General features: G+C 45.8%; 1 protein-coding gene across 1 annotated transcript; it reads right to left on the reverse strand.

The window, feature by feature from the left end:
* Positions 1-3,122: 3,122 nt before the first annotated feature.
* LOC141752559 (uncharacterized) lies at positions 3,123-9,605 on the reverse strand. Its single transcript, XM_074610586.1, has 11 exons — positions 9,040-9,605; positions 8,732-8,794; positions 7,714-7,797; positions 7,451-7,513; positions 6,390-6,473; positions 6,126-6,188; positions 5,065-5,148; positions 4,801-4,863; positions 3,786-3,869; positions 3,495-3,623; positions 3,123-3,400 (listed from the first exon to the last, which is right to left on the reverse strand). The coding sequence occupies exons 1-11, from the start codon at positions 9,293-9,295 to the stop codon at positions 3,123-3,125; spliced, it is 1,251 nt and encodes a 416-aa protein (XP_074466687.1). The 5' UTR covers positions 9,296-9,605.
* Positions 9,606-15,505: the final 5,900 nt, after the last annotated feature.

Genomic DNA, 15,505 nt, shown 5'->3' on the forward strand with positions numbered 1-15,505 from the left:
ATGGACGACGAGAGTGATTTCTTCACTTCTGAGGTTCAGTCTGCCTGCAGCCTTATGGGTTATATAATTGGTGTCTGAAGCCAAGTCAATTAATGTCCCGATTTTCTGTCCAGCATTGGCTGTGACCTCAAGGAGCATCATAATCACTGGCAGCTCCTGTAATCCACTTTCCACAAGAAGGCTCGGTTGCTCTTTTCCAGTACTGAAGGCTCTTGATGCAGTGTTTGAAAACACATCCCGACATTGTTTTACTAATTCCAGTGGGAGTTTGCTGAAGAACTCTTCTTGCTCCTCCGTATATTTCTTCCTGCCTTTCTCTTCCTCTGAACCAAATCTGCTCTTTCTCTGCCATCCGTTGCTTTTCTTTGTCTCAGCATTTGGGCACAGATAGAAATGATGCTCAGGAGTCTGCTCATCTTTGCAGTCTTGACTTTTACACAGAAAGGAGGGTTTGCAGTATGAACCATTACCATGAACTTCAAGACACCTTCTGCATGCTCCCAACTTTCTCACTGCAGCTTTCTTCTCTGCAAGCTTTAGCCCTCGAAACTGTTTGCAAAAGTAGAGCTTTTTATTGTGCTTTCCATCACCACAGACCACACAACCTGTGTGGTCATCAGTTGACTTGGTAGTCTTGGTTCTGGCATATCTTGGCTCAGTCCTGGTTTCTCTTCTACTTGGCTCCTCATCCCTCAATTGCTCGAGCTGCTCATATATGCTCTCTTGCTCTTTGAGAAATGCCAAAAGACTGTCAAACCGATTCTCTGGTGCCACAGCATTCCTCCTGTCGGCGACATACACAAGCCATTCTTTCTTTAGATTTTCTGGAAGTTTAGTTTCAATTGACTTTGTCACCAGCGGATTTTTTATAGCACCTGTGTCTCCAAGGTCAGTCAAATCTTGAAGCGCCTTCTCCACAGCTTGAATCAACTCCACTATTTTCCGGGGCTGATGACTCCTGACTGCTGGCATTCTTTGTAACTCCTCCACTATTTCAATAGCAATAGCGATTTGATTGCCGTAGCGGTTTTCTAGGACACGAAAGATGTCGTTTGCAGTGTTGTAAGTGGTGAGGCGAAGGTCTCTTGTGATTTTGTCATCCAAACTGTCCAGTAATTGAATTTTTTTCACCTCCCTTGAACCAGTCGGCTCCCCCTGCCTCTGGAGTGCTTCCCAGTCCTTTTTCCACCTGTGGAAATCCCGTTTGTTTCCAGTAAACTTAGGAAGGGCCGTCGGTCTCAGTTTAATGGTTGGTACATGATAATTTGAGGTCACGGCTGTCTGTCTCCTGTCAGCATCCTCTTTTATCCTTGCCCTTATGAAGTCGGCCTTCCTGGAAACCAACTTCGGGAGGAGGAGTTCCAGCTCCCTTAAGTGACCCTGCAGGTCCTTTTGACTCCCTGGTGGGATCCATCTTTTCCAGCGACCATGCACCTCCTTTGCTTTCTTTACCAGTCCTTCCAGGTGGTTCAGCATGAAGTCATACGCCTCCTCGTTGCCATCGGGCCGTACAGCGGTGGCGTGATCACACTCTATCTGTGCTGCCTGGAGTGCGGTTGAGAATTCAATATTCCCGAAGTTGACCCAAAGAGCCTCCTGAATCAGACCTTTGACCTTTCTTAGTTTGAAGTCACACTCATTTGCAGTCCTTGTCAGGTCGACTTTTTTCTGTTCAGTTACCACAGCTTCCTCATCTGTGTCCAGCTCTGCCTCCATGTCTGCAATGAAACCAGCCTCCATGTCGTCATTTGCTTGCATGACTTCCTCGGCTTTTATTGTGAGTTTATTGAAACTGTCTCTGAGCTCATCTTCAGACATGTCCTCATAGGTCCTGGTAATGCTGTTGACCAGACGAGTAAATAATCTTTTTGCTGTAGTTCTCGCCTCTTTAAGTTGCTCCACTGATTTCTCAACAGTTTGCTCGGCCATTTTTCTTTCAATCCGTAGGTTTTTCCGTTTACAGATGCTTCTGTGTTGTGCTATTTCCACTTGATTGTCCTCTTTTCCCAAGATTCCAGGTTATTTCTCCTGCTGTTCCAGCTCAAAGCTTCCTGAATTCCTTTCCTGGGTCTCCAGACTCAAGGGCGGTTTTTCACTGTCAAGTTACTGTTTAATGTGTGCGCCGTCCTAACTTGAAACAGACCGAAACATCCACTGCAAGACTCCAACTGGAATTCATTCAACGAAACAGCTTTTTCTTTTTCTCTCCTTTATTTTAGGTTGAGTTAGGTTCATTTCACTTTAGTGATTTCCCATTTGCCATTTGCGTTAGGTGAAAAACCTTTCAAATAGAAAAAATACAGAAAAGAAAATATTCACATTATTTCCAAATAAGTATAAATAAGAACAAAGAGAGACTATGCAAAATTCATTTCTCCTTCTTTAAGTTAATACACACACTCCCATTAAATGTCTCATATCAAATACAAATAAGCCTTCCCTAAAGGTAATATATATATCCCCACACACACACATATACATATACATATACATACATATGTGCATTATATTATTTTATTTAATTACTATTTTTAATTATTTAATTAAGCACAAAGTATCTTATATTTCCTAATTACTTTTGAGTTCATATCAAATCACGTAGCAATCCTAAACTACATTTCCCATAAGCCCCCATAATTCACCGTGCCTCTCACCGCATCATCCACCGGACACTCAAACAAACAAAGTCAACCACCGGCACAAACAGACGGACTAAACCACCAGCAACAGCGATCTCCGCCAGGAAAACAGTCTCTCAAAGTGATTCAGTATCCTTACCGGCTCCCCTTACACTCTGTAGATGTTCCTTTCGCACATAGTTCCACTGCAGATTGCAGCGCTGGTTTGAATGAAAGCCCTGCTTGGTTAGCGCTCCGCCATTTCTTCAGGACCCCCTTTCTGTGACACCGAGGAGTGCTGCCTTTACAAAACTCCGGGCGTAAACCGATCAACCACTTCCCTCTCTCTGCTTCACTCCCTGAGCTCCTTAATCCACAAACCACTCTCTATTTATCTCCTCTCTACCTCTCCATTTATATTGCTCTCCCAATCTCTATCCACTAATCGCTATTTATCAATATTTATAAATCCCAATTTTCTGAAACTTCAGTTTGACCCGACACTTACAGTGGGAAGAGAAGGGAGCCACTGAAGGTGCAGTGGTTATCTGTAGAATCATAGAGAGTATATGTTGATGGGAGATCCAGGTGAATCTTATCTCCTGCTAACAGCTCCAAGACAACAGAGTTAGTGAAATACTCAGAACTCCCGTCATTACTCTCCACATTAAACATGATCTTCTGGTTGTTCTTGTACACATATACACCTATATAACCTATGCGGAGACCAAACAGAGTGAACTGGAGATAGTAGACGCCTTTGACTGGTGCTGTGAAGAAACCTACAGAGTAAGAGGAGAAAATGAAAAACAGTAACAACTGATTTATGTAGATTTACATGACCACATGTGTTCATGTGACCTGCAGTATATTTACCTGTAGCTGGATTATAAGCATTGCCAATGTTGGTGAAGACCTTGCTGTATTTCAGTGTGATGGCTGTGTTGTATGGTCCAACATGTCCTGCATCAGTCAGAGCTGTATAAAAGGCCACCTTTGGTTTCTCTGTTAACACAAAAAAAGTCAATGTATCATTAAATTGCCTGCGTGCCTGCGTGCCTGCGTGCCTGCGTGCCTGCGTGCCTGCGTGCCTGCGTGCCTGCGTGCCTGCGTGCCTGCGTGCCTGCGTGCCTGCATGCGTTGTGAATATGAAGATATAATCATCACCTGCATTTTCTCTCTCCAGCTGGTCAATCCTGGACTTGCTAAGGAGAAGTTCACTCTCACTGCTGCTCAGTCTGGTCTGCAGGTCTGGAGTTAATACAGTGACAGTGAATTACAGAGCAGAACTGTTAACAGGCACAATCTTGACCCTCATCTAATCTGTTGACCCAATACTCATGTACTAGAGACTAAACCATATTTATCTCTCACTGTCCAACGAGTCTTCATGCCTAAATGACTAAATAGCCAATGTCAGTGCTGTTCAAAACAACCAATATTACTGTTACAAATGAGTCTTTTCTCATCCGACACCTGTGTTGTTAAGGTTTGGTTAAGTTTAGTCAACTAAAACTTTTTGGTTCATTTTCGGGGAAGTTTGTAGAAATTGAGGCGAGAGATCTGTTAGCCAAAACGTGTCAGTCTGACAATGAAGTTGTTCTAATACTTTGAGTGTTGCTGGAGTTTTTCTCTTCTTCATGCACCTTGTTACTTGTAAGTGGGTAAAAGTTGTACCAAAGTTACTTTACTGTTCATCGTGTGTCAATGTTTGCATTTAGCATTTAGGGCTGTCCGTCTGTCGGTCGGTCCACCACTTTGGTCCAGACTGAAATATCTCAACAACTATCTGATGGATTAATATGAAATTATGTTAAGACATTCATGGTCTCCAGAGGATGAATCCTTACTGACCATGAGGTTGACATTTGTGGTTTTGGTACACACATTCATGTCCCCCTCAGGAGGAATTTTTATTATCTAACTTTTCATCGAGCGCCATCATCAGGTCAAAATTTTGTCCAACACCTTGGTTTATGACCAAATATGGAAATATTTTCAACACTTTTGAAGCTCTTTTTCCTTTTTAAAAAAGCAGAAACTAAACTTTAATTCAACGATGTGATATATGAAAACTTTAACATAGGTTCAGATAATAGCATTTTTAGTTATAGAAAATAATAGCAATAGAAAATAACAAACCATAAAACTCATTAAACCTTCTTGTTTGTCCATGAAATACCTGTATTCTCTTTTTCTAGGTCACTTGTTTTGCTCTCGGTGGCCGTCAGTCTAGCTTCTTGGACTGAAAAACAGAAGAAGTTCGATTTTTGTTTGTGAATGGTTAAAGGAATTTCTAAAACTGCTTAAATAACACAATGAGCTCTGTTGTGTTTTTAATTAAATGTAGATAAATTATCTTATCCATAAAATATAGATTTTTTTAAAAATATTTTTTTTCAGGAGCTCACAATAAGTGCATCAGTGCACTGATACACATCATCACCTGCATTTTCTCTCTCCAGCTGGTCAATCCTGGACTTGCTAAGGAGAAGTTCACTCTCACTGCTGCTCAGTCTGGTCTGCAGGTCTGGAGTTAATACAGTGACAATGAATTACAGAGCAGAACTGTTAACAGGCACAATCTTGACCCTCATCTAATCTGTTGACCCAATACTCATGTACTAGAAACTAAACCATATTTATCTCTCACTGTCCAACGAGTCCTCATGCCTAAATGACTAAATAGCCAATGTCAGTGCTGTTCAAAACAACCAATATTACTGTTACAAATGAGTCTTTTCTCATCCGACACCTGTGTTGTTAAGGTTTGGTTAAGTTTAGTCAACTAAAACTTTTTGGTTCATTTTCGGGGAAGTTTGTAGAAATTGAGGCGAGAGATCTGTTAGCCAAAACATGTCAGTCTGACAATGAAGTTGTTCTAATACTTTGAGTGTTGCTGGAGTTTATCTCTTCTTCATGCGCCTTGTTACTTGTAAGTGGGTAAAAGTTGTACCAGAGTTACTTTACTGTTCATCGTGTGTCAATGTTTGCATTTAGCATTTAGGGCTGTCCGTCTGTCGGTCGGTCCACCACTTTGGTCCAGACTGAAATATCTCAACAACTATCTGATGGATTAATATGAAATTATGTTAAGACATTCATGGTCTCCAGAGGATGAATCCTTACTGACCATGAGGTTGACATTTGTGGTTTTGTACAAAATTCTCAACAACTATTGGATGGATTGCCCTGTAATTTGGTACACACATTCATGTCCCCCTCAGGATGAATTTTTATTATCTAACTTTTCATCTAGCGCCATCATCGGGTCAACATTTTGTCCAACACCTTGGTTTATGAACAAATACGGAAATATTTTCAACACTTTTTAAGCTCTTTTTCCTTTTTAAAAAAGCAGAAACTAAACTTTAATTCAACGATGTGATATATATGAAAACTTTAACATAGGTTCAAATAATAGCATTTTTAGTTATAGAAAATAATAGCAATAGAAAATAACAAACCATAAAACTCATTAAACCTTCTTGTTTGTCCGTGAAATACCTGTATTCTCTTTTTCTAGGTCACTTGTTTTGCTCTCGGTGGCCGTCAGTCTAGCTTCTTGGACTGAAAAACAGAAGAAGTTCGATTTTTGTTTGTGAATGGTTAAAGGAATTTCTAAAACTGCTTAAATAACACAATGAGCTCTGTTGTGTTTTTAATTAAATGTAGATAAATTATCTTATCCATAAAATATAGATTTTTTTAAAAATATTTTTTTTCAGGAGCTCACAATAAGTGCATCAGTGCACTGACACACATCATCACCTGCATTTTCTCTCTCCAGCTGGTCAATCCTGGACTTGCTAAGGAGAAGTTCACTCTCACTGCTGCTCAGTCTGGTCTGCAGGTCTGGAGTTAATACAGTGACAATGAATTATAGAGCAGAACTGTTAACAGGCACAATCTTGACCCTCATCTAATCTGTTGACCCAATACTCATGTACTAGAAACTAAACCATATTTATCTCTCACTGTCCAACGAGTCCTCATGCCTAAATGACTAAATAGCCAATGTCAGTGCTGTTCAAAACAACCAACATTACTGTTACAAATGAGTCTTTTCTCATCCGACACCTGTGTTGTTAAGGTTTGGTTAAGTTTAGTCAACTAAAACTTTTTGGTTCATTTTCGGGGAAGTTTGTAGAAATTGAGGCGAGAGATCTGTTAGCCAAAACATGTCAGTCTGACAATGAAGTTGTTCTAATACTTTGAGTGTTGCTGGAGTTTATCTCTTCTTCATGCGCCTTGTTACTTGTAAGTGGGTAAAAGTTGTACCAGAGTTACTTTACTGTTCATCGTGTGTCAATGTTTGCATTTAGCATTTAGGGCTGTCCGTCTGTCGGTCGGTCCACCACTTTGGTCCAGACTGAAATATCTCAACAACTATCTGATGGATTAATATGAAATTATGTTAAGACATTCATGGTCTCCAGAGGATGAATCCTTACTGACCATGAGGTTGACATTTGTGGTTTTGTACAAAATTCTCAACAACTATTGGATGGATTGCCCTGTAATTTGGTACACACATTCATGTCCCCCTCAGGATGAATTTTTATTATCTAACTTTTCATCTAGCGCCATCATCGGGTCAACATTTTGTCCAACACCTTGGTTTATGAACAAATACGGAAATATTTTCAACACTTTTTAAGCTCTTTTTCCTTTTTAAAAAAGCAGAAACTAAACTTTAATTCAACGATGTGATATATATGAAAACTTTAACATAGGTTCAAATAATAGCATTTTTAGTTATAGAAAATAATAGCAATAGAAAATAACAAACCATAAAACTCATTAAACCTTCTTGTTTGTCCGTGAAATACCTGTATTCTCTTTTTCTAGGTCACTTGTTTTGCTCTCGGTGGCCGTCAGTCTAGCTTCTTGGACTGAAAAACAGAAGAAGTTCGATTTTTGTTTGTGAATGGTTAAAGGAATTTCTAAAACTGCTTAAATAACACAATGAGCTCTGTTGTGTTTATAATTAAATGTAGATAAATTATCTTATCCATAAAATATTGATTTTTTAAAAAAGTTTTTTTTCAGGAGCTCACAATAAGTGCATCAGTGCACTGATACACATCATCACCTGCAGCTTCTCTCTCCAGCTGGTCAATCCTGGACTTGCTAAGGAGAAGCTCACTCTCACTGCTGCTCAGTCTGGTCTGCAGGTCTGGAGTTAATACAGTGACAGTGAATTACAGAGCAGAACTGTTAACAGGCACAATCTTGACCCTCATCTAGTCTGTTGACCCAATACTCATGTACTAGAGACTAAACCATATTTATCTCTCACTGTCCAACGATTCCTCATACCATAAGCTGCGTTCACACTAAATGCAAAGTGAATTTTTGCCTCGCTTTACTCGCGCGAGTTTGACCGCCGGGATCATTTGTGTTCATTCACATCATTCGCGCTGGACACATCGGAGAGGGCTTACCTCCATGTAGATAACAACAACGTTTCATCAACCATGGCTGAAATAACCACTATTGCTGCTTTGTATATGTTGAGGAAGTCCCAGATACGTCGGAACACCAAACGCCTTCATGTCTGGTTTTCCTAAAATCATCCGGTGGTGCTCGGTGAATTTCACCAAACTGTATTTACTGTATCTAGCAAGCCACACACCACTACAGCGGTATAGACACAAAATAAACAGATCAAAATGATGCCGAAATTACTACATAACGATGCAGCAGGTCAGCTGGCCCACTGTTGTGATCCGTCAACCGAACCATACTCTTCGGACTCTGCTCCAGCTCCGCTCTAACTAGCTTTGTTTGAGGGGGGGCAAAATTGGCAGCTATGCAAAATGTGTTACTTGGTGACATCACCACGTTACGGTAGAAAAGGCGGGACTTCAATCAAGGCATTTCAGGCAGTTCAGGAGCAGTGTTTCTGTGGGGGAGAGTAGCTCCCTTTGGTGTGGACTTTGTGCTTTGTAACTTTGCAGACCTTTTACACGCACAAGAAAACTATAACACACTAAAGGAAAGGGAAAAAGCACAAAAGCATAATAGGTCCTCTTTAACACATTAAAATAATAGCATAAAAATAACAAACCATGATACTTATTAAACCATCAGGTCTGTCAGTGAAATACCTGCATTCTCTTTTTCTAGGTCTCTTGTTTTGCTCTCGACGGCCGTCAGTCTAGTTTCTTGGACTGGAAAACAGAAGAAGTTAGATTTTTGTTTGTGAATGGTTAAATTCATTTTTAAAACTGTTTAAATAAAACAATTAACTCTTGTATTTTTCATTAAATATAGGTAGATAATCTTATCCATAGCGCATAGGTTTTTAAACATTCATTCTGGAGCTCACATTAAGTGCATCAGTGCACTGACACACTTCAGACTGTTAAAGGACAACATTATCAACACTCAACAGGAAAAGTAAGCCAGTCTGTACCTGAATTATCTCTCTGCAGCATCTCCACGTACACCTCGAGCTTCACCACCATGTCTCTCAGCACCCTCACCTCCGCCCAGATGTAAGATGTGGTGTGCTTTGTGGTCTGCTCGGTCGATTCCTCAACTGCATCTCTTGGAGCCGTCTCCTGAAACTCTCTGATCTCACCCACCTGGCCGAGGCCTCCACCATCCCCCTGAGCCCCTGACCCACACAGACCGAGCAGCAACAGCAGCAAACCAACAACAACCCTCATTGTCCAGTTACACGTCTTCACAAACGGTGAATGAGTGGTAAACAGTGGTAGAGTTGGCCCGTCTTATATAGTCTCCAAACTCCAGCCGGCTGAACGAATGGGAAAAACAACAAGTGTTTTTGTTTGATAGTTTGATTCAAGGCCTCAGATGATTCAGTATGATCTCTGTGCAGGTGAGAAAATACAAGCTGCTACTGGCTGGTGGAACACTTTTATCATGATACCCTCGCATGCAGTCACACCTGTGCATACACCGAGTTTATTAATACACACTCAGACAAACACTCAGAGAAACACACTCATCCTAATGCTGAGGCCTTTTAGTGTGACTGAGGGTTATCTGATTAAATTCAGAGAAGGGAGTAAAACTTTTTTCTTCTCTCTGTCTCACTACTTATCTCATTCTCTCTGATATATTATAAATTAATGTAAAAACAGACCTCTGTTAGAACATTATGATAGTCTGTTACATCTTATGATTGTTTATATACTTGTTTATTTTTCAACCGGGACCCTGTTTTACCATGTTTTTGTGTTTAAGCGACTAATGGTGACAACAATTTTTGAAACTGGTCCAGTAATGAGAGAGAACGCTGTAGCTCTCAGCGGCTAAACGGGCTGTAATGTAATCATTTGGGGCACCCTGTCATGTTCTGGCTGTGCCAGCTCTTATTATTTACTTTTGTGATTTTGGATTTGGTTTATTTGTATATATTTCCGGTGTTTCCTGTTTTATTTTGGTAGTTCACTCCTCCTGTGTCTTGTCTGGTTTTACTTCCCTCCTTTGTTTGTTTTCCCGCCTTTTGTTGATTGTCTGCCCCGCCCTGATTTGTTTCACCTGTGTGTATCATGTCCGGTATTTAAGCCTGTGTGTTCCCCTCTGTCCTGGTCGGTTCGTCTTGTCTCCCCAGTCCCGTCTACCTTGTCCTCCGTGTTCATTGTTTCCTCCAGCTCTGGTCTTAGTGTTCCTCCTGCCCGTGTTCTTGTATTCTCTGGTTAGTAGTTTTGTTTTGTTTCTCTGTTTGGTTTTTTGGTATGTTTTCTTTGTACTTTGTTCCCCTCCTTGTTTTTGGGGTTTTCTGGATTTTATCAGCTTAATTAAAGCTCGCTTTTGTTTAAAAGATCTTCCTGTCCTGCTTGTACTCTGCGTTTGGGTCATCCTCTGTAACTCACCTCATGACAGAACGAACCGACCTTAAATAATGACCCCAGCAGAGAGCTTTTATGCCCATTTGGGCATCCGGATTCGGTCCGAGCATCAGCCTCAGCCCCGGCCTGTTGGCTTCCTGAGCTTCCGGCCCATGCCCCAGCAGTCAGCTAGCTTTAGGCTAGCATCAGCCCCGGATCGGTTCTTGGGAACCCGCCTTGCCCTGGGAGGTCCACTAAGTTTACAGTCTGCTGCTCGCCATGCTGATATACAGGACACTAGCTTGGACCTGCTAGGGGTTGGAGCCCCTAGAAGGAAGCGTGGGTTTCGGAGGCGGCGTTCTCCTAAGCTGCTCAGTGTTCCATCCAAAACCAAGCCTACTCCTGTGTCGGAGGTCCGGCCGACCTCTGCTCCAAGTTTCCTGTCGGAGGTCAGGTCGACCCCTGCTTCAAGCGTCCTGTCGGAGGTCAGGTCGACCTCTGCTCCACGCGTCCTGTCGGAGGTCCGGTCGACCCCTGCTCCAAGTTTCCTGTCGGAGGTCAGGCCGACCCCTGCTCCAAGCGTCCTGTCGGAGGTCCGGTCGACCTCTGCTCCAAGCGTCCTGTCGGAGGTCCGGCCGACTCCTGCTCCACGCGTCCTGTCGGAGGTCCGGCAGACCTCTGCTCCAAGCGTCCTGTCGGAGGTCCGGCCGACTCCTGCTCCACGTGTCCTGTCGACGGTCCGGCCGACTCCTGCTCCACGTGTCCTGTCGGCGGTCCGGTCGACTCCTGTTCCACGTGTCCTGTCGGCGGTCCGGTCGACTCCTGTTCCACGTGTCCTGTCGGCGGTCCGGTCGACTCCTGTTCCACGTGTCCTGTCGCCGGTCCGGTCGACTCCTGTTCCACGTGTCCTGTCGGCGGTCCGGTCGACTCCTGTTCCACGTGTCCTGTCGGCGGTCCGGTCGACTCCTGTTCCACGTGTCCTGTCGGCGGTCCGGTCGACTCCTGTTCCACGGGTCCTGTCGGCGGTCCGGTCGACTCCTGTTCAACGTGTCCTGTCGGCGGTCCGGTCGACTCCTGTTCCACGTGTCCTGTCGGCGGTCCGGTCGACTCCTGTTCCACGTGTCCTGTCGGCGGTCCGGTCGACTCCTGTTCCACGTGTCCTGTCGGCGGTCCGGTCGACTCCTGTTCAACGTGTCCTGTCGGCGGTCCGGTCGACTCCTGTTCCACGTGTCCTGTCGGCGGTCCGGTCGACTCCTGTTCCACGTGTCCTGTCGGCGGTCCGGTCGACTCCTGTTCCACGTGTCCTGTCGGCGGTCCGGTCGACTCCGGTTCCACGTGTCCTGTCGGCGGTCCGGTCGACTCCTGTTCCACGTGTCCTGTCGGCGGTCCGGTCGACTCCTGTTCCACGTGTCCTGTCGGCGGTCCGGTCGACTCCTGTTCCACGTGTCCTGTCGGCGGTCCGGTCGACTTCTGTTCCATGTGTCCTGTCGGCGGTCCGGTCGACCTCCGCTCTACGTCTTCTGTCGGCGATCCGGTCGACTCCAGTTCCAAGTGTCCTGTCGGGGATCCGGCTGACCTCCGCTCCACGTCTCCTGTCGGGGGTCAGGTCGACCTCCGCTCCACGTCTCCTGTCGGGGGTCAGGTCGACCTCCGCTCCACGTCTCCTGTCGGGGGTCAGGTCGACCTCCGCTCCACGTCTCCTGTCGGGGGTCAGGTCGACCTCCGCTCCACGTCTCCTGTCGGGGGTCAGGTCGACCTCCGTTCCACGTCTCCTGTCGGGGGTCGGGTCGACCTCCGTTTCGGTTGGGCCGCAACCGCCACCTGCTGCTCCGGTTGGGCCGCAACCGCCACCTGCTGTTCCGGTTGGGTCGCAACCTCCACCTGCTGTTCCGGTTGGGTCGCAACCGCCACCTGCTTTACCGGTTGGGCCGCAATCGCCATCTGCTGTTCCGGTTGGGTCGCAACCGCCACCTGCTGTTCCGGTTGGGCCGCAACCTCCACTTGCTTTTCCGGTTGGGTCGCAACCTCCACCTGCTGTTCCGGTTGGGCCGCAACCGTCACCTGCTGTTCCGGTTGGGTCGCAACCTCCACCTGCTGTTCCGGTTGGGTCGCAACCGCCACCTGCTGTTCCGGTTGGGCCGCAACCGCCATCTGCTGTTCCGGTTGGGTCGCAACCGCCACTTGCTGTTCCGGTTGGGCCGCAACCGCCACCTGCTGTTCCGGTTGGGCCGCAACCTCCACCTGCTGTTCCGGTTGGGTCGCAACCTCCACCTGCTGTTCCGGTTGGGCCGCAACCTCCACCTGCTGTTCCGGTTGGGTCGCAACCGTCACCTGCTGTTCCGGTTGGGTCGCAACCGTCACCTGCTGTTCCGGTTGGGTCGCAACCGTCACCTGCTGTTCCGGTTGGGTCGCAACCTCCACCTGCTGTTCCGGTTGGGTCGCAACCGCCACCTGCTTTACCGGTTGGGCCGCAACCGCCATCTGCTGTTCCGGTTGGGTCGCACCCGCCACCTGTTGTTCCGGTTGGGCCGCAACCTTCACCTGTTTTTCCGGTTGGGTCGCAACCTCCACCTGCTGTTCCGGTTGGGCCGCAACCTCCACCTGCTGTTCCGGTTGGGCCGCAACCGTCACCTGCTGTTCCGGTTGGGCCGCAACCTCCACCGTCTGATTCGCCGGTTGGTCCGCAACCACCACCGGCTGATTCGCCGGTTGGTCCGCAACCGCCACCTGCTGTTCCGTCTGGTTCGCCGGTTGGGTCGCAACCGTCACCTCCTGTTTCGCCTGGGTTTCAGCCCAAAAGCCTTGTTCCTGTGACTGCTGGGCCGCGGTTCCGGGACCCCGGGTTCCCCGGTTCTGGCTCTGCCTTGCCCCCGGGCCGTCCGCCCGAGTTTCCCGGCTCTGGCTCTGCCTTGCCCCCGGGTCATTTGCCGGAGTTTCTCGGTTCGGACTCTGCCCTGCCTCCGGGCCGTCCGCCCGAGTTCCCAGACTCTGTCCCGGTTCTGTCCCCGGGCCGTCCGCCCGAGTTCCCAGACTCTGTCCCGGTTCTGTCCCCGGGCCGTCCGCCCGAGTTCTCAGGCTCTGTCCCGGTTTTGCCCTCAGGCCGTCCGCCTGAGAGGGTCGGTGCCCAGGGTTCCTGGAGTCCCTCCTCCGGACCCCCCTCCGCCCACCCGGTTCTGGTTGTGGAACGTCTGGGATCCGTCCCTTGAGGGGGGGGCTATGTCATGTTCTGGCTGTGCCAGCTCTTATTATTTACTTTTGTGATTTTGGATTTGGTTTATTTGTATATATTTCCGGTGTTTCCTGTTTTATTTTGGTAGTTCACTCCTCCTGTGTCTTGTCTGGTTTTACTTCCCTCCTTTGTTTGTTTTCCCGCCTTTTGTTGATTGTCTGCCCCGCCCTGATTTGTTTCACCTGTGTGTATCATGTCCGGTATTTAAGCCTGTGTGTTCCCCTCTGTCCTGGTCGGTTCGTCTTGTCTCCCCAGTCCCGTCTACCTTGTCCTCCGTGTTCATTGTTTCCTCCAGCTCTGGTCTTAGTGTTCCTCCTGCCCGTGTTCTTGTATTCTCTGGTTAGTAGTTTTGTTTTGTTTCTGTTTGGTTTTTTGGTATGTTTTCTTTGTACTTTGTTCCCCTCCTTGTTTTTGGGGTTTTCTGGATTTTATCAGCTTAATTAAAGCTCGCTTTTGTTTAAAAGATCTTCCTGTCCTGCTTGTACTCTGCGTTTGGGTCATCCTCTGTAACTCACCTCATGACACACCCTGGCACCGCAATAGAAAATAACAAACCATAAAACTCATTAAACCTTCTTGTTTGTCCGTGAAATACCTGTATTCTCTTTTTCTAGGTCACTTGTTTTGCTCTCGGTGGCCGTCAGTCTAGTTTCTTGGACTGGAAAACAGAAGAAGTTAGTTCGATTTTTGTTTGTGAATGGTTAAATTAAATTTCTAAATCTGTTTAAATAACACAATTAAGTCTTGTATGTTTCATTAAATATAGGTAGATAACCCTATCCATAGCACATAGGTTTTTAAACATTCATTCTGGAGCGTACATTTAGTGCATCAGTGCACTGACACACTTCAGACTGTTAAAGGTCAAAGGTCAAAGGTGAACTTTGAGGACAAAATTATCAACACTCAGGGGTGCAAACAATGTAACATAACACATTAAAAACATCATCAAAACACAAAAGTCACTGATGTAACTTCAAAATAACGAAACAACACTTTGGCACGATCACCGGTCTCCTGGATGAAAGTCCTGTGTTTGTTGGACCCATCCACCTCCCATCCCGCCCACCATAAGCAGTCTGTCTCACTTTCTATTCTACGTCACTAGCTGCGAGCGTAGCATATTTACACAAATGCGTTTACTTTGCAGTCAATACAGACTACATGCTGCAGGTGAAATGATTTGTGAATTACTGTGTCATTCATAGGCCATTTAGTGCAACCATTTAGCTGTACCATGACAGAGGGAAGTTGGAGTTAGATACTAAAGAAAGTGGCCCAGTCGCATGGGAGACTATCATGATTATCTTTTGTACCTAAGGGAAACTTTTAATTATAGAAAATTGGTGAATGTGACGAGAGAATCTCTTCGTACAAAGGTTCCCACGTGAAGTCCAACGTGTATATTGAACCACACATACAGGCACTGACTTCCTGAACTCTGCTCCTCTGTTGCAATGACTGGCTGTTGAAAATGCGGCCACTCAGACAGACACACACCTTAAACCTCGGTGTCCAACGGTCCTCCTGCTTTGTCCACAGCAGATAAACCTACTGAACTCCGGACGCCAGAGAGCAAACGTCTGATCAGAGCAAACAGACAGCAGAACAGCAGTCCTGCAGAATGAGGTTACAGTTCATCCACAGTCAACATAATCTGGACCATTTATAACGAAATCCCCCAAATGTTTTTTTTTCTCAGAGGTGGCCGAGTTAAGCAACAAGCCAAATGGGGGCAGAGAAAACAGTTATGTTTTAAGATTAATTTTAATGAAATGATGCATACAGCAGCGACAGCAACCCTGTCTCCTGAATATTCTGCATATTAACTACTATTTTGCAACAAATGTGTT

This window comes from Sebastes fasciatus, chromosome 16, assembly GCF_043250625.1.
Source record: "Sebastes fasciatus isolate fSebFas1 chromosome 16, fSebFas1.pri, whole genome shotgun sequence".
NCBI lineage: Eukaryota > Metazoa > Chordata > Actinopteri > Perciformes > Sebastidae > Sebastes > Sebastes fasciatus.